The 27075-nt window shown below is 36.3% G+C and overlaps 1 protein-coding gene across 2 annotated transcripts; it reads left to right on the plus strand.

Moving 5' to 3' along the window:
- Positions 1–26659, plus strand: RAD21L1 (RAD21 cohesin complex component like 1). 2 transcript variants are annotated; one of them, XM_032353742.1, is made up of 14 exons: positions 1–118; positions 2056–2231; positions 3353–3482; positions 4907–5000; positions 7178–7284; positions 11025–11195; positions 12101–12196; positions 12630–12737; positions 14322–14548; positions 14785–14884; positions 15969–16093; positions 18491–18583; positions 21078–21155; positions 25834–26659. In XM_032353742.1, exons 2-14 carry the CDS (start codon positions 2088–2090, stop codon positions 26020–26022), a joined length of 1662 nt encoding a protein of 553 aa, XP_032209633.1. In that variant the 5' UTR covers positions 1–118; positions 2056–2087; the 3' UTR covers positions 26023–26659. The 2 variants fall into 2 exon arrangements, with proteins under 2 accessions (XP_032209633.1, XP_032209635.1); XM_032353744.1 differs by lacking the exons at positions 18491–18583; positions 21078–21155.
- The last annotated feature ends 416 nt before the right edge of the window (positions 26660–27075 follow it).

Here is a 27075-nt window from a genome sequence, read left to right on the forward strand (position 1 = left end):
GCAGCCCTGACGCCTGGCAGCACTGGGAGCGAGGCGCTTCTGACTCGACGCCCGGACCCCGGCGACTCGTCCTCCAGCCCCTGCTCGGGCACGCCTCTCCTCACACCCGGCGCCGAAAGTAGGGCGCAGCCTGAGGGACTGGGCGGGAGCCGGGGACTGAAGGCGAGCTAAGTGATGGGGGCGGCGGCCACCCACATCCCCACACGCGCCCCGCCAGCTCCTCAGAGGCGCGAGACCCGTGGACCGCGCCTGAGGGAGGATCGCAGCCGCCCTCAGCTGGAGGCTCAGAGCTCAGCCTCTCAGGCTGGAGGCGCGACCCGCCGCTCCTTGCCCTTGCAGAGAGGAACGGGCGCCTGTGGGCACCTCTCTGGCCTCAGTTTCCCTCTCTGAACAGGCGGCCTTGAAGTCTGAGGAGTCGTTTGTGGAGGAAGCCCTTGGCGTCCTTGCCCTTGGCGCTCGCTGTCTTTCCCTCACAGCCGCGGACCCTCCCACCCCGCCTCCTGCGCCTGCCTCTTCGTCGCCCCTCACCCGGTTTTGCCCCCCTGAAGGAACCCTCCGGCTCTCCCCACGCCTCTGCCCCAGAGCGGCCCGCCCGCTTGGCTGTGCGCCCCTCTCTCCCCCTCGCCGGCGGCCTCCCTCTTCCTCCTCCTCCCTCCCCCAAACCCCCTCCTTGCCCGGGACCCTCTCCCAGCAGCGGCCCCTCCTTGGCTCCCGGTTCCCGATTCTCGTCAGCTCCGCTTTGCTCGAAGCCAGTCCAATCTAGAAACATCCCGAGGGCTGTGCGGGGTGACGGGTGTTGGGGGGGGGCGGGGAGGGTGGACATTCTCGGGACATTCTGTGTCTCCGGAAAATTAAATCACAGGGTTGTTTTTCCTTAAAATACATCAATAACCGTATACCTGGGAGTAATTTTGTGAGATAAATTGGAATTTATTGTAAGATACCAAACACAGAACGGAAAAGAAGAAAGTGGAACCAGGGCAGGCGCAGGCCATAATCATTAAAATCGCCTGCTCGCTCTCTGGGGAATGTGGTTTGGTAGATTGCCCAAGTTTTAATTTCAGGCACAGTGATTTGATTTTTGAGGTGGAAATGGGTATTGATCTAAGTTCACCTAAATTTTGAATTCTCTGACTGATTTTGTTTTTGTGTTCATTTGGCTTTTCTCTTTTGATCAGAACTTTAAGTAGAAAAGAAGCAAAAAAGCTTTTATGGTGGCAGCTTAAAATTGCTTATCTGTGAGCAATAACCTGATTCTTCTCTAGAAGTCAAAGTATTATAATATCCCTTTGCTTAAAGTGGGGCCTTATGATATACTTGAGGATAGTACAGTGGGTAGAAATGCGCATAAATTGTTTTTGTTCTGACTTAAGGTTTTTTTTTTTTTTTCACCATTCTTGTTTGGGAACATTTAAATTTGATTCTTGTTTCCTTTCTTGCTTTGTGATTCTCTTCCTGTAGTTTCTTGTTTTCTTCATTTTTCCAGTTTATAATCCTCTAGAGTTCCATTATTTCAACTTCAAAGGTTAATACATTGTTGAATAATCAAGAGCATCTTGCAGAAAACAAAGAAATTCAAACCTGGTTATAAGTCAAGGATCCAACATTTCTCAAATTCCTAAGTTTTAGAAAAGAGGTGATATGTGTTCACTTTTCTTAGTTTTGTCCACCTTTTCCTGTTGCTTTTTTCCCTATTTCCATCGATTTTTCCCAAGCGTTCTCCTCTTTTTATTTGACTATATTAAAAAGAAAACTCAAATCCTTTGCAGGATAAATCGCAGTAGGATGTAAAAAACAAAGTAGGATGTAAGAAGCCATAAAAGATCAGAATACATTTAAACCGGGTGTGGTTCACAATCCAACAGAGCTCTTGTTAGTTTTTAATTTCACATTTTAAATAACAGTTTCTTCTTAAAAAAAAAATATGAATTTGAATTATGCCTTGAATTGCAAGATAATCTGTTATTTTATAGAATTAATAAGTGTTTTTGCTATAAAGTAGCACTGAGATGTTTTTGTAATCAACATTTAAATATCTTTTAATGTTCCTTCTAGTTTGTTAAATACAGCTAAGGAATAGAGGCAACATGTTCTACACACATGTGCTTATGAGTAAGCGAGGGCCATTGGCCAAAATCTGGCTTGCTGCTCACTGGGAGAAGAAACTCACAAAAGCTCATGTATTTGAATGTAATCTAGAGATAACCATTGAAAAAATTCTTTCACCTAAGGTATGTTATTGGTTAAAATTATAAACAAAATTTATTTATAAATAAAATTAAAATTATAAACTTCCAAGGAAATTTACTTCTGAAATGGTCTTCATTCTTTTAATTTGTATAACATTTATTATCTGAGCTTAAACATACGTCAGTTTCTGTTGGTAAATACTATTTCATATGTTTATCATGAACAGATTGGACCCTGAAGTAGAGAGGTCATGTTTTATACATGTTTTGTAATCCTTCCTTATATCCTTAACAAAATACCATGTAAGTCATAGGAACCAAATAAGTACTACTTAGAAAAATAGTGAACAGATGAATACACAGAATAGAAAAAAAATTGAGTATAACTCAAAATATATATGAAAATACTTCATTATTAAGACACTATAATAAGATATTACAATTTGCATTAAAGTACTGTTTTTGTATGTTTTTAGGTTAAGTTTTTCTGCTTCAAAGATGGATGAATGATAATTAGAAAACCTTCCATGTATCAGGCACTGGGCTAGGCTTTATGTTCATTAGATTATTTAATCTTCACAGTAACTCTATGAAACGGGCTTCGTTTAGCCTCAGTGAAGTGTGGTAGTTAAGGGGATGAACTTTTGAGTTAGTCAAATTTAAGTTTAATTCCTACTCCATTAGTAGTTGTGTTGCTTTGGACATGCTACTTAACATTTCTGAGTCTGTTTTTTTTTTCTTTGGTAAAAAGAGGGTGTTGTTAAAATTAAATAATATATGAAGAGCTCTTAAGAAAATGCCTGGCACAAAATAAATGTATAATAAGTTGTGGCCATTATTAATAAACTGAAGTTCAAGAAGTTTGAATGACAACCTCAGTAACTGAGCTAAGACTTGAACTCGAGTCTGCCTGACTGCAGAGTTTATATTATTCCCATGAAACCAATAATAACGCATTTCACTTAAATGGTACCTGAGATTATCTTCATTGAGTAAGAACAAAAGTTCACCATTTTACAAGATGAAGTAAAGTAATTCACTTTAAATAAGAATAAGTAAAATTTCTCCTTTTTAAAGAGAAGAAATTCTATGATTTTGTAATTTTCAAATAGGGTTTATGGGTCTAGTTCTTAACATTCTAATACTTTAAAAATTATTGAAAGGTGAAAATTGCACTTCGAACTTCAGGACACCTTCTTTTGGGAGTTGTGCGAATCTATAATAGGAAGGCAAAATATCTTTTGGCAGATTGCAGTGAAGCATTGCTTAAAATGAAGATGACATTTCGCCCAGGTATACTTGCAATGTTGATTTGTCTCACTTTCTTGGTTCCCCTTGGCATTTTTATTTGGGGTGGGCTATTTTAATTGGTGGTGCTCTATAATTCCAGGGTGTATAATGAATATAAACTTTCTTTTCAATGATTCTAAGTTTCCATGGTTAAGGACAAATTATATTCTTTCCCTTGCTCTTTTCCTGTATTTTCAGGTAAAGGTTATACTTTCAAAAACTTGTAATTTTCATGCATATTTACATAAAAAATATATGTAAAACTACCACAATTATGTAAGAAATTCTGAGATCAGTTTTAACGGGCTGCTTAGTTTGCTGTATCTGTTTCTGCCTCTGTGAGATGAAGTGTAATTGACAAAAGCCAGATATTATAATTGTCATTATTTTCAGAATTCTTAGGACTCTAAGAAGCATGCTATTATGAAATATTATAGAAAATCTCTAGACATTCAAAAGTCTTAGAGGTTTACATGCATCATAAATATAATGCCTTTAAACTTAAAGACATTCATCATTTCTATCTCATATTATGGTTATTTAGGTACAGGCCTTGCCTCTTACACTAGTTTGCAAGCTCCTTGAAGGTAACATCTCTGTCATGTTAATTTTCTGAATCTCTTATAGTACTTGTTTCAGTGCCTTGAACATACTATTCCCTCAATTAATATTTGTTGAATTGGGGCTGACAGGGTTTTTTTTTTCTTTATTTAAAATATTTGTAGAATCTCTACATAAGTTTATACTCAATCAAATATGGTTCATTTGTTTATTATTTCATTTATATAATCCACAGGTATTTATTGATCCCATATTTTGTGCCAAACACTATTTTAGGTTCTGGGATGCAAGGGCAAACAAGGCAAACAAGGTGCCTTTCAGTTTGGTGAGGAAATCAAATAATGAAAAAGTTTTTTAAAATTATTACAATAATTATAGATTGCAATTGCACTATGCAGGAATGTAAGCAGAGTATTACAACAAAAATAACAGAAAACTTTACTTGAGTTAGGCTGATTGGGGAAAGCCTTTCAGAGAAGATTGAATTTAAGGTCAAACTTCAAGAATGAGAAGTACCCAGCCATGTTAAAAAGTCCCTGAGGGAATAGCATTCTCGGCAGAGGGAACTGGGAGAGCAAAGGTCTGGAGGAACAAAAAGGCCAGGATGGTTGGAGTCTAGTGAATGAGGAAAAGATGATGCTGGTAGATTTGTAGGGATTAGATTAGAAATTTGGATTTTATTTAAATGCACTGGGGAAGTCACTAAATCATTTTAAGCACAAGAGTGAACTGATCTGATTGCTTTTTAAATATTTTTAATATCACTCTGGCTGTTCGTAGAGAATGGACTAAAGAAGGTCAGGAGTTGGGATTTTCTACTTATATAACATTATTGCTCATTGAATGTGGTTTTTGATTCTTTTCAGGACTGGTTGACCTTCCAAAAGAGAATTTTGAAGCTGCTTACAATGCTATTACACTGCCAGAAGAATTTCATGATTTTGACACCCAGAATCTGAAGTAAATTTTTAAAATTCATTTTCCTTCAATTTGATTTTCTTGATATTTTGTTGTTTTCACCTTCATATTTCATGAACACAAGTGAAATCTAGGTAACAACTGAAACACATGCAGTTGACATAACTTAAATTCGGTGTGAAATTTTGAAACACAGTGCCAAAAATATATCATTATATTTGCTGAAAGTAGTTCACACTATTGACAGTATGTTCATCCACTCATTCAGTAAATATTTATTGGGTGCCTTCCATATGCCAGGCACTGATCTAAGCACAAAGGAGATAGCAGTAAACAATAGTTCCTGTCTGCAAGAATCTTACATTTTAGGCAAACAATAAACAAGTAAGTACACAATATGCCAGGAAATGATCAGCAATATGAGAAGAAATAGAAAATAAAGTAAATAAATGAGGATGGTCAGGAAAGGCTTTTTTTTTTTCTTTTCTTTTCTTTTTTTTTTTAAGGGTTAGAACTGAAACCTGAAGGAGGTGTAAGAACAAATCATTCAGTAACTTGGGGAAGAAGGTTCCAGGTAGAGCAAGCGGGAAGGCCCTAAGGCAGAACACATTGGACATTTTCAGGGAACAGCAGGGAAACAAGTGAGACCGGAGTGCTATAAATGAGCATCTGAGTGGTAGGAGATGAGGTCAGAGAGGTAGCAGAGGGTGCAAATGATGTAGGGTGTTGTAAGCTGCATTAAAGACTTTTATTTTACTCTGATAGGAAAAATAGGAGGGTTTTGAATAGGAGAGTGACTGGATCTGACTTGATTTCAACATGCTTCCTCAGGCTACTTACTGTAAGGGGGAAAGGGAGGAAGCAAAAAGCCTATGAGAAGATTATTTCAGTAAGAAGTCCAGATGATCCCTCCAACCCAACACCTAGCCTGGGTCCCCTCCCCTTAGGGGCTGCAAGGGGAACTCCACCCCAGCTCTTACCAGGAACTGCTGGGGGAGAGCCCAGAGCTGAGAGGGTCTCCCTGCCCACACCAGACCATATCCCCACCCTCCACTGATCTGAAAGTGAAAGCCCAGGGGACATGGGGGAAGGAGGGCATTGGTGGTTGAAAAGAGTTAGTGCCTTGGGTGGGGGATCCCAGGACTCATGACTAGGATGGACAGGAAGGGGACATGACAGCCCTGCCCTGTTTGTGGGAGCCTGAGGGCCTAATTGAGGACATGTGTCCCCACCAGCAGCCCACAGATGTGGGATCAGGATGCCTGGGCTCTGTGTCCTTGAAGAAAACTTCCTGTGGCCTTTGTCTTGTTCTTCCTTAATCAATGGTACTACCCCAGCCAAAAAAAAAAAAAAACAACAAAAAACCAAGTCCAAGGGAGAAATGACAGTGTCCATGATCACTTCACTCTCAGTCTTCATGTTATCAAGGTGGTGACAGTCAAATTATGAATATATTTTGAAGACAAAGCCAACAGGATTTCCTGAAAAATTGGATATGGCTTTAAGGGAAAGAGAGATCATATGATTTGGGCACGAGAATGGAGTTAACCACCTAATGAAATGAGGATAACTAGGGAATGGCAGGTTTAAGAGGGGCAGGGTAAAGGCTAACTTAGGCTTTAGACATAAATTTTGAGATGATTGTTGCACACCCAAGGACAGTAGGCAGGTAGTTAAATATCTGGGTCTGAAATTCAGGAAAGAGGTCTGGATTGGGATATATAAATTTGGAAATTGTGAACATATTGTTGGAACTTCATCCGTGAGTCATAAAAGACCCACAGGGAATGTGTGTAATTTTTTAAAAAGAGAGAGATCTGAGAACAGAGCGTTGGGTCAGTCCTAGTAGCTAATAGTCTGATGAGGAAGAACTATTAAAGGAGATGGAAAAAGAGCAGCCAGTGAGATACAGAAAAAATCAGAAGTAAGTAGGTCGAGAGAGACTGTTCCATGAGGAAGTGAACATCTGTTTCAAATGCGGTTGGTTAGGATAAGTAAGATAAGGACTGAGAATCGACTCCTGGATTTGGCAACCTGGAGATCATTTGTATATATGCATGTATAATAAACTAGTGTTTGTAAATAATACTATTGAGAAAATAAAAGTGGTTTTATGATAAAACCTGTTTTTTGTTTTAGGGGTTTGGGGTTTTTTCAGGATATTGCAAAATCCTTGGGTTCTATTCCCATGTTTTCGTCAATCTTCTGTTTCTCCATAGTGCTATTGATGTTTCAGAACACTTTGCTCAGAACCAAAGCAGACCAGAGGAAATCACACTTAGAGAAGATTATGGTAATGACCTACTTTTCCAAGCTGGAAGCTTTGGTGAGAATATTTGAGAAATTAAAATTATAAGCTTTAACCAATTATACTTGCAGTTTTGTACTGAAACAATGTCAATAGAAAGAGCTATCCTTACACCATTAGGAATATCTTTAGAATGAATCTCTTGTTACGTAAATGCAACTCTCAGTAAGTTTGCCTTTACCTTTGTCAATGCCAAGACTCAGTCTTAGGCTGTAAACTTCCCTTCTTACTGTACAATCATTTTTGAATACTAAATATATGTAGGCGCTATTATAGGCACAGGCACTGCAAAGTTTGCAGAGGCATTTCCTGAAGGAGCTCCCGGGTGGGTTAGAGACATGCAAATAAACATTTGCTGTGGTAACATATACATAAGGTTTTACATGTGTGCTGCATATAGCATGACTTCAAAATATAATTCCTCCAGTATATGATAATATCAATTCTTAAAAAAAAAACCAAACAAACAGATTTTAACATGGCTTGGGACTAAGGAGGAAATACCAGATGCCAAATACATACTCATGATTGTGAAACAGAAGATGCTGAGTGTATTCTAGAATTGAGGCCATATAGTATTTGTTCTTTTTATGGCACTTACCTCTGTCTTATACCATGATATTATGTATATCCTGTGTTAATCTGAAAACCCCAAGATGATAAGATCTGTGTCATATTCATCTTTGACTCACTTATAGTACCTGAAACTCTGAGCATAGATAGATAGCCTAAATCTGTTTGGTGGGGATGGGTGGTCAAGGCAGTAATGCTTGAGCTACATCTCTAACCTCTGCTTCTTATCCTAACTCTCCCTCCATAACTCTTGCGATCCATAGCTGTGTTCTTAAATGATTTGGTGCAGGACAAGTTTTATAATTTTTGTTAATTTTTGGTCTATCATGGAATGATATTTTTATAAAATATTTAAAAATTGATTACTAGAAAAATTAAAAGTTTAAAAATAAAAGTATATGCTTCAATTTTTGTTATTAAATTCAACATATATAAAACTACTCTGTAAAATTGCTCTAAGATGTTCTAAACTTTACCTTTAATTTGTGTATTTACTCTGTCATGGATGAGGACCAACCCACAAACCATACTTTGAGGTGCATGGATCTTTTACTGTCTGTAACCCCAAGACTTAGAATGTAATACATTGGCAAAAAGTTAATCATATTTCCTACTGCCCAAGACACTCTTTACACATTTCCCTGTAAATGCTACTACTCTTCTTTAGGACTGAAACTTTAGGATCACCTTTTTTCTTCAAGATTTTATTTATTTGAGAGAGAGAGATAGAGAGCTGGGGGATAGAGAGCTGGATAGAGAGAGTGGGAGGGAGAGGGAGGAGGAAAGAATCTCAGACAGACATGTCTGAGAAGAATGTCAGACAGACATGAAGACAACCCTGAGATCATGACCAAAACCAAAAGTCAGATGTTTAACTGAAGGAGCCACCCAGATACCCCACTAGGATCACTTTTAACTACACTTTCTGTAAGCTGCATACCAGTGTTGATTTACAACAATAAAAAATTGGAAATGCCTCTTAGGTCTTCTTTCTATTTCCCTAGTCACCCTAGTTTACCAGTAATGGGATACTTGCATGGCTCAGATGATGAAGTATCCAACTCTTGATCTCAGCTCAGGTTGATCTCAGGTTGTGAGTTCAAGTCCCACATTGGGTTCCATGCTAGGTGTGGAGTCTACTTTAAAAAAAATGTATATATACACATATATATACGTGTGTGTGTGTATATATATATTACTTAGAATGTATTACATTACATACACACACACGTGTGTGTGTGTGTGTGTGTGTGTGTGTGTGTGTGTGTGTGTGTGTATATATATATATATATATTTCATAAGTACTAAAGGCCTGGAGTACTATAATACCCTCCTACATATCTCCCAGTCTCTTCCCACATTTTATATATCTCTGCAAAAACAATTGTCCTTAAATTCATTTTTTTTTAAATATCACATTCCTCTACTTAAGTATCTTGGATTCCTATGACTTACTTTAGACACCCCTGCCTATCCTCAAGGCCCTCCACAAGTATATCATCTTCTTTGTTTTATCAACTTTGTTTTACTCTCACTACAGTTTTTGCTCTAAATGTCTTACCAGTCAACAAATACAATTTAACTGTTTTCAGTCGGTGTCTCCCACAATTCAAAAAAGGAGAAGAACATGTTCTTAGTATACCAATAGATCCAAGTTTGAATCAGCTTTCTCTCTTGCCCTGCTGTGTGATATTGGGCAAATCATCTAGCTTCTTTGAGCCTGACTACCCTTTTTGTAAACTGAGATACTAGTAACAACATCAGAGAGTTACTTCCCTTATTCTCTCCTTCAGCTCTTTTCACCAATAAATGATTTTTCTCTCTTCCAAAAACTAGCTCAAACCTAATGTTTTCTGAGAAATGTTTAATATTAATCCATACTATTCTGAACTACAATATAAGATTGAAAGCAATGATTATTTTAAAAAAATTTTTTAGTAATCTTAGTATTGTGATGCTCAATGCTCAGAATACAATGTCTGTTGATAAATTTTATTATCTTATTGATCAAAGCTGGCTTTTCTTTTGGGAACTTTCAAGCTGCTTCTGGAAGATGTGAACATATTTTAGGTTTTTTGGGTGGGGGAGGGTTGTTTGTTTTTTTAAGTCAGTCTTCTATTGAACAAATCTTTAATCCAGTGCAATGAAGGCTCCCTTTTTCAAGTTTTCCTTTCCAGGAGATGTGGGCCTATAGAGAAATCTTAATATAAATGATTCTTCATTATTTTCTTTACTAATACTAACATGGTTGTTAGAGAGAGGGAAGAGAAGACCAGCTCTGTCTGACCACTGGTTTCAGACTCCTGGACCTAGAGATTCAAACCCAAGAAAGGGAAAGAATATACAAGTGCTGACAGTCGATCTGGAAGCAAGTCAGGGAGTTCACTTTACCTGCTGCTGTCAGTGTCTTAGGAGTTGCTCTCATAAGTTGCCATTTTGCAATATATTTTACCAGTGAAATTCTAACACTGATACTGTCACTGTCTCTGCTAGGTTCAGATCCTGGCTTTGTCATTTATTGGGGTATGACTGTGTGCAAATTATAAAACCTTTCTATGGATGTGTTTCCTTGTCTGTACAATAAGGATTATAATAGTATTTTCTGTTACATAATATAATGCACATAATAAGCACTCAGTTAATGTTAGCTGACCGTGTTTTTTCTTTTTAAGTGCTGTATGTCCAATACCTAGCAGATTGCTTAATACCCAGTCATTCAATAGGTATTTATTGAATGAATGTTATAAGCCCATTCTTTAATATTTTATCTACTTTTCCATTCCTGAGAAGACAGACATGCCTCTTATTTTCCAAACTTCCATTATGGATAAACAACACAAGAAACTGAAATAATATGATATAATGCTTGATCAAGCAGACATGACCTTTCTAATGCAGAAGACATTATTCCACTACCAATAATAACCCTCTGGGAAATATTAAATTGAATTACAACTAAAAACCCTATCCTAATGTTTTTTCGGAAAAAATGCTAGACTAAAAATCCAGTCTCTACTGATTAACTGAGTGACATTAGTTGAACAATTCAAATACGTTTTTAAGCTCTTATTGTTCTTATCTGTAAAATGGGAGGGGCTATACAAGAAGATATCTGAATTTCCATCTAACCCTAAAACTTTATGTTTCTATGGCTAACTCAGTATTAATGATATATATTCACTTAGGGGAAGAATCTGAAATTCTCAGAAGACATAGCTACTTTGATGACAACATATTGCTGAATTCCAGTGGTCCTCTAGTTGAACATAGTTCTGGAAGCCTTGCTGGAGAAAAGTCTCTATTCTATGACAGTGGAGATGGATTTGGAGATGAAGGGTCTGCAGGAGAGATGATTGGTATGCTGTCTGGTTATATAGAAATCAAATATTTATTTCAATCATACTAGAATGTATTAATCGGTTTATTAGATCATACTAAAATTTCAGGTATGTCCCTGTGTCATATAAATCAATATATTTTTTACACAAGTTTTTAAAAATCTATGGTGTATTTAAACATTTAGGCTAGGTCTAAGTGAATAGCCATCTATTTAAACACATTTTTCATTTAGGTTATAAAATACTATATGTTTTTATTTTTACAAATTCTTAATTTTTAAAGGGGAAGGAGTGGATTTAATATAGTCCTCACAAAATATATTAGATCATATATTAGAAAATATTATTTTCCTTAACAGAAATTGTGAAACAGCTAAAGGATCTGTCTGACATTTTATATTATAATTGTATATTTATATCATGATATTTTAATAAAATAATCATAGAAATAGGGTAGACAAAAACTGGGAAATCTAAATACACATGTTCTAAAGATATTGATGGTTAAGTAACAAATCTTTTTAAAATTCTCTAGTTTGCTTTAAAAGGCTGGTTATAGCAAACTTTCTGAAATGTTAAAATTATGAAAATACATGGTTTTACCTTAAATCTCTACTAAAGAATTTTGAAAGCTTTTACTTCTTGATTTGAAATCTAAAGATGGTTATGTAACAAGGTTACTATCTTGGTATTAGTTTAGTAAATATCTTCTGAAATTAAACATCTACTTAATAAAGGAAAGGAAATGATAAATATATAATTTAACATTATCCTGTTTGAAATACAAGAGTCTGTGTAACCATTCAAATCTACTTAAGTAGGGTTGTACCTTATCATTCTTGTATACAATAGTGTCAGTAAATGTTTAGTGAACAAATGACAGATTCAACTCTGTATGACAAAAGTATTTATTGTTTTTCAAGACAATCTACTGCAAGATGATCAGAATATCCTGTTAGAAGACATGCATTTGAGCAGAGAAATTTCTCTGCCTCCTGAGCCTTCTGATACTATAGTGGGTATGATGAAATTATCCTTTCTGTAGAAAGTGAACAGATACTAATATTCAGATTAAGCCCTATAACTGCACAGTTTAAGTAGCAATATAGTATAATGAAACAGTAAAGAATGTTATCCCTCAAACTCTCCTCAGAGTCTGACCCTGGACAATATGAAATAGGAAACTAGGTTCCGAGAAAGTTACAGTGAAAGTATTTAGCCAGAATTGGGTTTATTTGGTATGAGAGCACATTTAAACACTGCCTCAGACCACGTAATCTCTGTGTCTCTTCAACTCCATTAAGTACATGATACTAAAAACCAGATTTGGTTCCAGTTAACAATATAAGTATTCAATTATCATTATCTTTTGCTTTTATTCTCATATAAGCATCTAAGTTATAACATAACCATTATTTTTTTTAACAATTCCTTTTATGGTGGTATTATTAGTGGAACCAGATAATCCAGAGTATATATGTCTACCTGAAAATGGAAAAATGGATGACACATTATCAAATGAAGAACAAGGATTTACCCTTGACCCAATTGATGCTTCAGGTCAGACTAAATCATGTTTTTGATTTTTGTTTTTAAAATTTTTTTAAAGATTTATTTATCTGAGGGGGAGGGGCAGAAGGAGAGGGAGAGGAGAATCCACAACTAGACTCCCCACTGAGTGTGGAGCCCAACACAGGGCTCGATTTCATGACCCTGAGATCATGACCTGAGCAAAAATCAAGAGAGTTGGCTGTTTAACTGACTAAGCCACCCAGGCTTAGTTTTTATTTTTGATACACTATTATATTATTTACTGTGAGATAATCTGTGAAATATTATTGGAAGGAGTGAAACCAGTAATAACATTTGCAATATGATAGGGAAAGGGTATGGAGGAAATTTGAGGTGATCCTTTCATTATAGTCAATTGTGGTCAAGCCATATAACCAGTGTGGAAAACAGGAAAATCTAAAACTGAGTTCAATGCCAGTAGTTACTGAACCATTACTTTCTGTTGGGCACAGAAATGAAGAAGACATAGTACTGCTTTTAAGAAGCTTACAATCTGATTGAGAAGATAGATAAACATGCAAATGAATGGAAAATAAGACAAAATAAAAGGATCAGAAGAGAAGCCTATGAGCTCTAAAATTTAACCTCATGCATGTTTTAAGGAATAAAAGATAAATATGAATTGAATATGACTTGACCTTATAAGGACATCATAGTTTCAAGTAGTATAATTGATATGAATTTCAGTTATAAATTCGGGCATGCAAAGGATAAAGGATTCAAGCTTTTTTCTCTACTTTATACAACTCTGAGTTTTTATCTCACTGGGTTGGTAAAAATTTCAATCTGTACATTTCCCCTATGTGGCCTAAGCTATGTAGTATCAAAATTTGGGAGAGGGGTGTGACAGATAGAAAGGAAACTTTGGTCATCAGTCAAAACAGTTTGTGGTACCCACTGTCCCAGCCTATGTAACCTCTGGGGTCATCACACAGCAGCCCTTCTGGGATCTCGCCACATTCCCAGGATTTTACTAAGGCACATTAGCAGGCAGGTTACTGTTCCATTTGGCTCCATCTGATCTCAGATCTTCTTCCTTTCTGGGAAATCTCATCTTCCCTTTTTGCATCTTTACTAAGGAAAAGCTTGACTCCTGCTTTCTACCTGGTAAAATTCTCTAAAAGGAGTGCAATCCCATGGACCTAGCTACTGACTTGGAATTTATGTATGAATTTCAATGGAGGAGGGAAAAATATACTGGACAGATACAAATTAATGTTTCAAAATATCCTCTTATATAGATATTTTAGGGAACTTCAAGATTGAGCTACTTCCCTGATTATATCCTCTGCTCTGCATTTCCTCATTTGTCTGCCTGCTAGGTCAACAGAGTCCCTCCTAAGCACTTTGAACAAACACTTTACAAAATGCATCCACTGTTGGCTGCTCACATATTCTAGCTGTGCAAAAACCTTGTGAAGCATAATTTATTAGAAGAGAGAAAGGGATTTTCTTCCCATGGCAACTCTGTAGGTTCCATTGTGGTAGACGTTTCTTAGATATGCAGCGCCTAGAATATCACTTTACAAAGCTGTACAACCAATCACATTTGTGCCTTTTTCTTATATTTAGACATTGCTGAGAAGAGAAAAGGCAAAAAGAGAAAATTGCTCATAGATCCAATCAAGGAGATCAGTAGCAAAATTATGCATAAACAGCTTACTTCCTTTACGGACACACTCATGGTTTTGGAACTTGCACCTCCTACCCAAAGACTGATGATGTGGAAGAAGAAGGGAGGAGTGGACACACTTCTGTCAACTGCTGCCCAGGATTTGACTCATGCTGCACTGAAAATGGTAACAGTTTGCATCTTTTTATGTAGGTACAGTGTTTGGTTATAAATAAGTAAATCCGTATTTACATTCACGTATACAACAGAATATAAACTTACAAAAAATACCTCCTTTTGAGTTCATTTGCTTGATGTGTGTGTGCATGAATTGTAGTTTTCACTTTTTGGCACATGTGCTTGTATTTTATTGAATCGTTTTACTTGTAGAAAAACAAGAAATAAAAATGTATATTTTTACAGTTGTTTACAAAATGCTTTCTGTCCTCTGGCTTTAAACTTGGAAGAAAATTGATACAGAAGGAATCAGTAAGGGAAGAAGTGGAAAGCAAAAACATAATAGGTGAGACATCCTAACTGTTGGTGTTGAGGGGAATGTTGTAGAAACAAAAATGTCATTTTTGCATTTCAAGTGAAAATGGGATCCAGTTCCATATTCCCAAGAATAAATGCTGTCTCTAGAAGAGTATTTCAGCCTAAAGAAATTGTTACATCAGCATTGCCTACAGGTTAATTTTCATTCAACAAACTACATTAAAAAGATGAGGTATATATATTATGCGGATTCTTCGTAATCTCTCTCCTCCTCCCTACCTCCTTAATCTCACTCCTCCCTATCTCCCTATTCCTAATCTCACTCCTCCCTATCTCCCCCATCCCTACTCCTAAACCTTCAACAGATAAAACTATTTTATCTAGGAGGATAATGTTTCACTTTAAGACAAGGAACATGATAAGTCACCTAGTGATAAGAATAGCATTTAAAGAATACAATTAACCTGAGACATAGACACTTCCATCCACTTAGAGGATCCATGGAGTATTAAAAATTACTGATTGTTATTGTGACAATTGTAAAGGAATAATAAAACCAGCTTTGGCAGTGAGCGAGTCTCTGCTTCCTGATCACTTGTCCTGAAGACATTAAAATCTACTGAACCAGGCACCTGGGTGGCTCAGTGGGTTAAGCCTCTGCCTTCAGCTCAGGTCATGATCTCAGGGTCCAGGAATCGAACCCCCGCATCAGGCTCTCTGCTCAGCAGGGAGCCTGCTTCCCCCTCTTTCTCTGCCTGCCTCTGTGCCTACTTGTGATCTCTGTCTGTCAAATAAATACATAAAATCTTTTTTAAAAAATCTACTGAACCATACACCAAGATGGACATGAACTCTTGTGAATGCATGTGTTGAAGTGAGTGTGGAGGAGACAGTTGGTGGAGGATGGGGAGTGGAGGTGATGAGAACCAGACAAGGGGGAAGAGAAGATAAATACGTGATACTTGGGAAACTATAAGAAAGTTTGTACATCCTTTGCTTAAATTCTCAGATTCCAAGTTTTCTGTCAGAAGATTTCTTTTGTAACAACCATACTCCAATTTAAGTTTGAAAGATATTTTGGTGAAATCTTCTTTACTTCCTTAATAATTCAGAGACCTCTGTGATGAAAGAACTAAATTCCCACCAAGACTTAAATCAATCCAAAATGTGGAAGGATGTGATTGATGGATCTAACTGTAGCTCTCATGAGGATATCAATAAAAATACTAGTTCAGAGGTAAGTTAATCAAAGAAAATTATAAAAATATTATTTTTCTGACACAGAGTGAAGGAACCTTGAAACTCTGATAAGTCTTCTTGCATTATAGTTTATATTCCGTATTATCTTATTCTGTAATTTGTTTAGTAAGTGGCAGTACTATGTAAAGCATGATTTTCATCTACAGAACAGTATTTTCTAGAAGTTTCGGATAGTAAATTACAAGATAAGTAGTTTCATACTGAAACATTTTGCATGATACATCAAATAAGTGAGTGTACTTGAATCCAGTTATATCCCAAGAATCCTACTGGGCCCCACATTCAATATATCATGGAATTTTTTAGGACTCTGGAAAGTACACCTGTGTTTTTTTCCTGATCATAAATTCACTCTTCTCATGTCTAAGACATAGTCTTAGACCTATATTTATCTTGGTCTTGAATCCAAAAGACTATCTAAAAATCCATGACCAAACAAAATTTTTAAAAAAAATTTTTTGAAGAAATAATTTCTAGAAATAGAAAACCCTAGGAAACATAGTCCTTTATTTTTTTTATTTTTTTTAAAGATTTTTATTTATTTATTTATTTGACAGACAGAGAACACAAGTAGACAGAGGCAGGCAGATAGAGAGGAAGGGAAGCAGGCCCCCTGCTGAGCAGAGAGCCCGATATGGGACTCGATCCCAGGACCCTGAGATCATGACCTGAGCCGAAGGCAGCGGCTTAACTCACTGAGCCACCCAGGTGCCCAAAACATAGTCCTTTAAAAGCATCATTGGATGGGGCGCCTGGGTGGCTCAGTGGGTTAAAGCCTCTGCCTTTGGTTCAGGTCATGATCCCGGGATCCTGGGATTGAGCCCTGCATCAGGTTCTCTGATCAGGAGGGAACCTGCTTCCCCCTCTCTCTCTGCCTGTCTCTCTGCCTACTTGTGATCTCTGTCTGTCAAATAAATAAATAAATAAATCCTTAAAAAAAAAAAAAGGCATCATTGGAAACAGTGTGCTTTAAAATATATTCCCCATTGTCACCTTAGTAGTTATACAAATGTAAGTATTATAACTAAACCATATAAAAATAAACTAGTGCTCTTCTGGTTTGTTCCTTCATCACTGTATTTTGATAGCCACTCAGGGAATTCAAAGTCAATCCACACTGGAACTGAATGGCCTTGGAAGGAAAAACAATTTCATAATGCATTAAAACAATGTATTTTACTGAATATTTGATAGTATACTAGATATTGAGATATTGGGTTGCCAGTACTACTGTCTTCCTTATTTTGGGCTCAAGCATTTCTTAGAATGCTTCTACTGAAACTTATGATCAGGCAAGCTTGTTTAGTTCACAATTTTTTAATACGTTAACAAAATAGATTTTCCCAAGTGCTTGAAGTAAAGAGATTGATATATGAGTTCTCTTGACCCTCTTAACTCCTTTACTCTATACTTAAATGCTTTAATTTTCAATTCCATTCTTATGGTGCTTCCAAAAATGGTGAACAGATATGAAATATAATCAGGAATGGGAAATATTGACAAGACAGAAAAATATTGATTCTGATTCATCGCTTTCAATTCTTCCTAAACCATTTTTATGTAAAATAACTACAAAATGGAGAGTACCTAAAATATAGAATATTCATAGAAATTAGAAGAGAAAAAATAAGTCTCCACAAACATGTAGATTAAAGAATAAAATGCAACTCCTTACATTCACTAAAAATTTTAAGAGATAAAGTGAAAAATCAAGTACCCTTTGTTGTAGTAGGTTCCTAACTTGAAGACTGTTAAAGATGAAAAGGGGGCCCATGACTTCTATAACAATGAAAAAAGGATATGATAAGGAATGGAGGATTTCTGGCTTTCTTTTTTTCCTTCTTCCTTTATGCCTTTGCTCCCCTTCCAGAAGACACTGTTTTTCTTCCCTTTTGCCAGTGACAGCTCCAGCTGTGGTGACAACAATCTTGCCATGGCCCTAGGTAGGGATATTAATATCCCTCCCTCCATTTTCAGCCCTCTGTTTATAGTTCTTCCTCCACCACCTGGTATTGGCATGAGGATAGAGGTAGGAGCTGGAGCTAGACAAATTGCTTCAAAGGAAAATGGTCTCAGCCACACAGCTATGAAGGTGTTTGATATGAGGTCAGCAGTGGTGAAGGAAGTAGGAGTGGAAAGGATGGGCAGCAAAGAGGGCAAGGATGTGCCAATTCTTCATTTGTGGAGGCATACGGAAAACAGGGCAGCCTATCTGGGATATTTCAGAAATAATATTTTGTGAGTGCAGGTAGTATTTTAAATCAGTTTTAGAAATGAGCCTTCATGTGATTAAAGCATTTAACAAAATAAAATTGTTCCTGCGATTACTACTACTGTGATGACTTACCTATTTTTCCCTAATTTGCTTTAGCAGGATATTGTTGAAATGGTATCTTTAGCTGCTGAGGAATCCTCTTTAATGAATGCCATCTTAGCACAAGAAAATGAGACTTGTACACTGGCGTTGGTAAATATATGCATAGTCTTGAGAATGTTCTTACAAACTTTGTTCCTGGGGTGCTTGGGTGGCTCAGACAGTTAAGTGTCTGCTTTCGGCTAAGGTCATAATCCCAGGGTCCTGGATGGAGCCCTGCAGTGGGCTCCCTGCTTAGCAGGAAACCTGCTTCTCCCTCTTCTTCTGCCTGCTGCTCCCTTTGCTTGTGCACACACTCTCTGTCTAATGAATAAATAAAATCTGAAAAAACAAAAACAAAAAACTTTGTTCCTAAATAGTTACCACCTTACTTACCTAAAAATTGGTTTTAGAGCTGTCATGTTACTTTCTAGAATTATTAAATTAGTGATCTCAACAAAAAGGTATATAAGTAGTTTGATAAGACATACTCAGAATTGCTTTGACCTTTTTTCTTTCTTTAACTTATTTTGAAATTTCAAATAATTTTAAAGAAAATTGTGAAATTTTTATGTTATCAAAGGTAGTCATAGGTTAAAAATATTGTGAATCACTGTTTTAATGTATAACATCTTTAAAGAAGCAGAGCTATAATAGAGGTACATCCTAGGGTGTTTGAAATTTTACTTTATTTATAAATTTAAAAAAAAACCAAGAAACAAAAACAAAACACAGCATTTTTCCCCCAAAACATTATGTGGCTCAAGGCCTATATCAGACCACTAAAAAGAAAGTGGTCCTGCTGAAGGGCCACAATTTAATAGCAAAGCCAGAAGTAATATCTGACTCACCTGCCTCCATACATATCATGTTCTTATTTCTCCAGTCTTTGTACCACAGTGCTGAAGGCATTTTTAGGATTGTAATGAATTTTAGCTAAAGTTTCTTATCGAATAATATCAAAATAGCTATTAATGCCAGATGGTAAGTTTGTTCTTAAATAAATAATCTTTATACTGAGTTCCAAGACTACTAGATTGCTTTTTCAAATGTGAAAAATAGACTGGATTCTGTAGATAATCTAAGACAGAACAGATACCTGAACACCTTAGAGCCAGAAGTGGGGTGATTCATTTTCGCCTTTCTCTTTGCTCCAGTAGACACAGGTTGTTTTCCTACATGGCCAAGCAAACCACAACTCAGTACAAGTTCAGCTGCTTTAATAATCCACTGGGCTTTCCACGCAATGGATTCAGCAGTAGGGTGTCCGAATAGATCAAGTAGACAGGCTTCAACAAAGCGCATAGACTATTTTTTCTGAGCATTTTCCTGGTTAGTTTAGTTGTGCAGTTATAGTTGAAGCTGTGGTCTTATGGATCTTGAACAAAGACTTGGGCCATTGCTTTTTTATATTTGAAAAACAGCATTTGTATACTTAACAATATAATAAGTACCAGTAATTGGGTGAACTCATTTATCCCAGGGCAGACCAGAAAGAAATAAGAGTAAATTGTAGCTGAGGGGATTTGGAAAACTCTTCAGAAAAAAGTGACCATATTTTCCGGTCATTTCCTTTGGAATGTTAAAACGAATGCTATACAGGCAGGACCAGGAAGCCAGTATAACTGGTAGGAATGAGGACTCCGCAGTCAGTCCCCTTAGCTTCAAGAATATGCTGGAACTCTCTGAAATCATTTTGGAGTCTGTGAAATTGAAAACAGACAGGAAGCGTCTGGGCTCCAAAGGTACACGTGAAGTGACACTTGACAGTGTACCTGTGATAAGGATGATGGCAGGGTCAGAGCTAGCCTCAGAAAAATTATAAACTAGGTCAGTTCTGTGCCACCTTCCTCCCCCCCACACAACCTCCCACCCCCTGCACTTTGTAGACTTGCTCTTTTGTCAGATTCATCAGCACCTTTCCTATGCCCAGTTCTGTTCTTAGCTCATAAAGTGTTAGTTGATAAGAACTTAGAATGAGTTCCTGTGAAGGGATTTCAGCTTGATGATGTTTAAATATTGAGAGTCTCTGAAGATGGCTAAATTTTAAAGACTGAAAAGAATGAACCTATTCAGAGAATATGACAGGAAGTGTGTTGATCTTTTTTGGATAAGTTACCCTTGAAATCAAAAAGGTTCTAATCCAATTGTACACAGATGGCTAAACATCACGTATTAATTAGAGCTTCTGTATCACCAGCTAAGTTCAGATAAAGGTCTTTACAAGGCAGTTTTTCTATAGATTTATGTTTATTCCTGTCAACTCAGTTCAAATTGACTATAGCTGGGATAGTCCTAACCAAAAGTCACTGCTTATTTTACTTTTGAGAGTAAAGACATAATGCTTTTGGATGCATTTCTAATAAAGACTGCAGAATCTCCTCTTCTGGAGACCCTCATTGCCTAGGTAACATTGATATAATCCTGCAAAGGATTGATATATGTTTTTTTGTTTCCTAGTCTCTTTATTATCAGACTGTAAGTTCTTTTTTTAGCAGGACCCAGTGTTATAGTTGGGGTTCTTGTAGCAGCTAACACTATGCTTGGCAAATAGTAAGCATTTAGTAAGATTTGTTTAAATGAAATATTTTATCAATCATTCAAACAGGAGTCATCAGAGAATGAACATAATACTGAGACAGAGAGATGGAGTCGAAGAATTCTTCAGATCTTAAATAGTTTGAGGGTAAGATGGTAGGGTTTGTCAATCCTACTTTTGTTTTTAAAAATAAAATGCTGACATCAATCTTCTAGATGTTAATAAAAATGAAATAGTCTCCGTTATTTTTTTGTTGAGACCAAATTCCACCAGAATGAAATTAGTTTGAGCAGTATACCCAGGGCTCACTGTGGGAGTTTGCTTTCAGTGCCTGCATATTCTAATCAACTTCTTACCTATACTCATGCTCCTAGAAATCCAGTGTATGTCCCATTCTTGTGTTTAGTAGGCTATCAACTAATTCTCTATATGGAACTAAGTTTATAACAGTTTAAGAATAAAGCAGATTATTTTGAAATTTAACTTATATTTTGGGACATCTTGGTGGCTCAGTCAGTTAAGTATCTGACTTGATTTTGGCTCAGGTCATGATCTTAGGGGCATGAGATGGAGCCCTGAGTCAGGTTCTGTGTTGGGCATGGAGCCTGCTTGAAATTCTCTCTCTCCATCTGCCCCTCCCACCTCCTTCCCTGCTCTCACTCTCAAAAATAATTTACATATTTTTATCAATATAATACATGTATATAATTTTTGAAGTTCAGTAGTTCTATGCTATAAGGCTAAGAAGGAAACACAGGAATTTTTTGTCTTATCTTCCTTATTCCTAAGTCCTTCTCACCAAAGGCAACTATATTAAGCTGTTTCTTTTAGTATTTATATCTATACTTCTAATTTCATGTTCTTACTATTTTATCTGTTGACTTCTTTCAATGTAGAAAGAAAATTTAGTTTAGTTATAGCTTTCTCACCAGTCTGTTTTTAGCACAGTATTCAGTGTCTACAGTGTTACAATTGTAATAGTTATGATGTAGGTTTGACTTTGACAAAGAGCCAAAGTATCAATGGTTTCAAAAGGTAAAGTATAATCTGGTATAGTCCCTACTCTCAAAAGGTTGTCAGAGACCCAGGTTACCTTTATCTCATTTTCTTTATTCTCAGAATTAAAAAATGGCTAAGTACCCACCACATCTGCATTCTGGTCAGCAGCAAAATTTCCTTTAAGGGTACAACCAGAAATTGTGTGTGTCACTTTTCACATTTAATTGCCCAGAACTTAGTCACCTTGCCACATCTAGCTGGGAAATGTAATCCTTATCTGGCAATCTTGGGCCCAGCTAATTTTTCTATTGCTATGAAAGAAGACAAGAATGAATATTAAGGGACAATCAGTAGTCACTGCTACAAAGACTGTGTAAAAATTAGTGTAATTACATTTCTTCTGAACTTCATAGTGGGTTTTTTTGGAGTTAATCATTGCCTCATTTTTCCCATTTGCTTAGTGTCTATATACTCATCCTTAATTCTTTTCCCAAACTCTCTGACAATATAATGAAACCTCTTTTAGTATGCTCAAATATGTCAATTGATTGACCAGTTCCAGCATGTTTTATTGAAAATATTCCTCCCAGAATTCATCATCTTCTTATTCTCATTGGACTAGCTGCTCTCTAGGTCTTTTCCATTGTTTTTGTCTTGGGACATTCCTTTATCATAACATGGAAATTCCTTTGTCTTTTTCCCATATTAGTTTCTCTATTTCTCAATGCTTTGATCTTCCTTTACTGAATTTTTTGGTAGTTAACATCTTTTCATAATTTTCTGAGATAAAGAGTACATAGGAGAGAGACACCTTATGTACAAGTCTGAAAATTTATTTATTTTACCTTTAACTTGATTAGGTGTCTCTGAACAGAGTTTGAAAATAATATCTTTCAGATGTTGAAGGCTTTGTAACATATCTAGGTTTCTTGTGTTGTTCCTGAAAATTTAGATGCTGCTTGGTTGGCAATCCTTTGTAGGTGACGTTTATTTTCTGTCTGGAAACTTCTAAGTCTTTTCTTTGCACCTACTGGTGTGAAATTTCATGATGATGTGTTTTGATATGGGTCTTTTTTCATTTATTGTGCTGAGCAGGTAATGGGTTCTTTATTCTGGAAGCTCATGTCCTTGAATTTTAGGAAATTTTATAGTATTTCTTAGATTTCCTCCTTGCTGTCCATCTATTCTATCTTTCTGGATTGCCTACAGGTCAGATGTTGGATCCCCTGAATTCTCCCTTAATTTTTTAAAAAATTTTTTATTTCTTATATTAATTCCCTTTGTCTTTTTTTTTCTACTCTCTAGAAAATGTCTTCAACTTTATCTTCCAGTTTTTATTGAATTATATTTCTACTTTCACCTCTTTTGTTTTCCAAAGTTTTTTCTTAGTTATTAATTATTCTTTTAGTTTTTAGCATCCTGATCTTCTCATTTATTTATTTATTTTTAATAGCTTTATTGACGTATTCTTAACAAACAATAAACCACTCCTATTTAAATTATACAGTAGATAAGTTTCAATATCATGTATACACCTGTGAAACCATCACTACAATCAAAAGAGCGAACATATGTATCTACAACCTCCCAAAATTTCCTTGTGTTTCTTGATAATCCTTTGTCCCGTCTCTCCCACTGGTCCCCCTCCCTCCTTCTCATCATGTTTTATGGATACAGAGTCTTCTCTTTCATTGGTTATAGTTTTCTTCTGATCCCTACATTGTCTCTGTTTGCTTTGTGATTCTCTTAAATGTTAGTAATGCTCTTGAATGTTAGAAATTAAGCTCAAATGTCTGGTAGACCTTTGATTATCTGTTCTTATTTGAAGGTGAGACAGCAAAGGGGTGTCTAGGTGGCAAAGTTGGTTGAGCACCCAACTTTCAGTTTGGGCTGAGGTCATGACCTCAGTGTTGTGAGATCAATCCCTACCTCTGCTTTGTGCTCAGTGAGAAGTTTGCTTGAGATTCTCTCTCCCTCTCTCTCTCTGCCTTCCCTGCTTGTGCTTTCTCTCTAAAATAAATAAATAAATATTTTTTTAAAAAGAGCAGACAGCAGATATCAGATTGGAAGTTATATAAGCAAGGGTGACACTTGTAGACTTGTGGTCTTAACAGTGAGATAATTGGGCTGTGCCTCCCCCCGCCACACACACACTTGCATACATACAGGTGCCATTATCTTTCGTTCCCCTAATCCCCTGGCACCCATGGTCAGTTTTCCCAGCTAAATCTTCAAATCTACTGCATAGGGGATGAAAAGCATGATGCCAGTGATTCAGGACCCAAGATGGGGAAGGGGAAACCTTGACTGTCTCATTGTTTAGCTTGTAGAATTTCACTTAACTCCCAGCTTGTGGTATGACAATTCTCCACTATCCACATTGCTTGGTGTCCCAACTCTGGAGCCTCAGTCGTTAGAATCTCTGGAAAGGCAACTTCCTGCCTCCTGGCAGGGTATTGGAGTTGTGATCTCCTGGTTCAGTGAACTGGTAGAGTGCACCTGAGGGTCTGACTGCTCCCAAGAAGACTTCTGAGGAATTCTTATCTCTATCTTCCAACATACTGTTGCCTGCAATTCCTGAGCTTTTCCAAGGTTCTATAGCTCACACTAACTAGCTTTCTGCTGGTTTTCCTTCCTGCTGGTACTTAGATTTTAACTTTCTCTATTCTACTAAGTCAATCAGTCTTTCACTTTGTCTTTATCCCCTTCCTTTGTCACCTTGTCTTCTTTAACCTTCATTTTAGAGGGCTTTCTGGAGGGAACAGAAAAATAAGCATGAGTGCTCAGTCTTGCATATTGGGGTGTTTTTCAAAAAGATTCTTGAAATTGAAAAGGGTATCCTTCTTCTCTTCCAGGGGAAAAAGCCAGTCAATCCACATCTTGTCTCCTCAAGAGGGAATAAGTGAAGGTTTGGCATATGCCACCTCTGAAAGGCTGCTGATACTGTCCTTTTCTTGTCCTTTTGTTTAGATAAAGTATGATAAAGTATTTAATTTATTAGTTTGCTAAGTGTTGTGGACTAGCAAAAAAACCTGTATATTGTATTTCTAAAAATACTTCACAGCTATCAAAGGCATATGAAGCTCAAGCCATACTGGCTAGTATTCATCACAGTATTTCTCACCAAAAAAACTATACTGTACTATAGACAGTCCTGTACTATACTGTTCCATTCTAGAACTCTGACTCCAGGTACTAGTCTTCATAAAAGGTGTTGTCTTTATCCATAATTACTTTACTGTATCTCAGTTTTTTCTAGTAGGTTCATAGGTGCCCTGTGGTGAATCCAACATCTTTTTAATCTGTGCCAGGAAACTGGGAGATATTTATATAGTTATATTCCTCTGCCACTAAGATATAAATATAATTTTACATTTATCACCATAGTTGTTTATAGTGACCCCCACCTCCCAGTACCTTTAAAGAGAAGAAGCCTGATAGGGCTGATAATTTTCATTGTATTTGAAGCCTCCCAAAGTCCTGTGGCTTGTTTTCTGCCTGCGAGTCTAAACTAACTTCACTTTCCACAAAGCCACTTATGTTAACATCAAATTTTTAAAAGACCTAACATTTGTATAACACATCAGAAATTTGTATAACACTTTAAGAGTTCTTTTGCATACATTTTCTCAATGAACCAAGCTTATACTCAATGACCAATAATGTTTTCTAAGTTTACTAGTGAGTCTTTTGCATTTTTCCATTTTAGGACTTTACACTTACTTATCAAAAATATTAATATTTTATTCATTATGCATCCACAGCCTGCTGTACTTTTAATGATGTTGCTTGTCTTTTCTTTCTTCTTTTCTAATTATTTTCCCAGGAATCCAACAAGATGGGAATGCAGTACTTTAGTCTGATGAAACTCTGCAGAAATAGTGACCGAAAACAAGCTGCTGCCAAATTTTATAGCTTTCTTGTCCTAAAAAAACAGCAGGCTATTGAGCTGAGCCAGAGTACTCCCTATGCAGATATTATAGCTACAGTGGGACCAATGTTCCATAAAATGTGAAGGAAATCCAGAACATGCAGATTTATGTAATCATTGGAATTTCTGTGTAGACCATTCAGTTTAATGCAGAAGCTGTCTGGAAGTAGCTTAAAGTCTGATCCATTTCATATACAGGCTGACTCCTATTTCCCCTTTGTAAATTCAGAATCATCATAGCCAGAATTGGAAAACTCTGTGCTTACAGAAATATTTAATTGTAGCTGAGTAATATTTTTAACTAAGCTAACTTGAATGTATAGTATTTACCATTTCCCTGACTTGAATGTTGCATTTAGAATACATTTTTAAAATACTATGTGCCTTCAAGAAACATTTAAGGATAGGATATTTTTTTAAAGCCATTTTACATTGGATCATTTACATAAATTGTATAGGAGGAATTAATAATTAATACTCCCTTACTTCCCTGCAGACAATAATTTATTTGATTCTAATGCAGACCATCCTTGATTTGACCTAACACTGTGGTTTTTAATCTAATGTCTTAATTTAAAGGTTCTAAAATTCATCTTTGTTTTAAATTATCTGAGTGTATTTTAGTCTATTTATAAGTCATTTAGCATTTTTATTTATTATTTAATGATTATTATAACTACCATTCATGTATCAACAAAACTAAGTCTTCTTCTTACGTTAAAAAATTAGCGGACACTAATTCAGCATGTTGTCTAAAACTACAATTCAAGTAAAGGTCATTAAAATAAATGTTCTTTTACTTGGTGTTTACTGAGCATTTTTTACTTTAAAACCATTGTTTTTCTTTTTTTCTTAGTTGAAGTTTTAGTTAGGAAATTTTCATATAATGCTCTGTGAACCCCATAGTATACTACAAAGTAAAACCAATAGTACTCTCTTCAATCCCCTTGTAAATCTGGAATTATGCTGCAAATGGAATTCTAAATGTCCTCTTTGAACATATTAATTATATAAGATTGAAATGTCAAAATTGTCTTTTTTAAAATGTCTTTTATTTTTTGAAAGATACATGATTTACAGTCACCCCAAAAAAGTCTTTTATTTTTTAAATTAACATACAGGAAAACTGACTTTTTC

This window comes from Mustela erminea, chromosome 7 (genome assembly GCF_009829155.1).
Source record: "Mustela erminea isolate mMusErm1 chromosome 7, mMusErm1.Pri, whole genome shotgun sequence".
Classification (NCBI taxonomy): domain Eukaryota; kingdom Metazoa; phylum Chordata; class Mammalia; order Carnivora; family Mustelidae; genus Mustela; species Mustela erminea.

Bases quoted from the DNA above. Each gene is read 5' to 3' on its own strand.
- RAD21L1 (XM_032353742.1), top strand. From the start codon at position 2,088: ATGTTCTACACACATGTGCTTATGAGTAAGCGAGGGCCATTGGCCAAA. The intron at 14,549-14,784 runs GTAACAGTTTGC...ATATTTTTACAG, and splicing joins CTCATGCTGCACTGAAAATG to TTGTTTACAAAATGCTTTCT. The intron at 14,885-15,968 runs GTGAGACATCCT...TTAATAATTCAG, and splicing joins GGAAAGCAAAAACATAATAG to AGACCTCTGTGATGAAAGAA.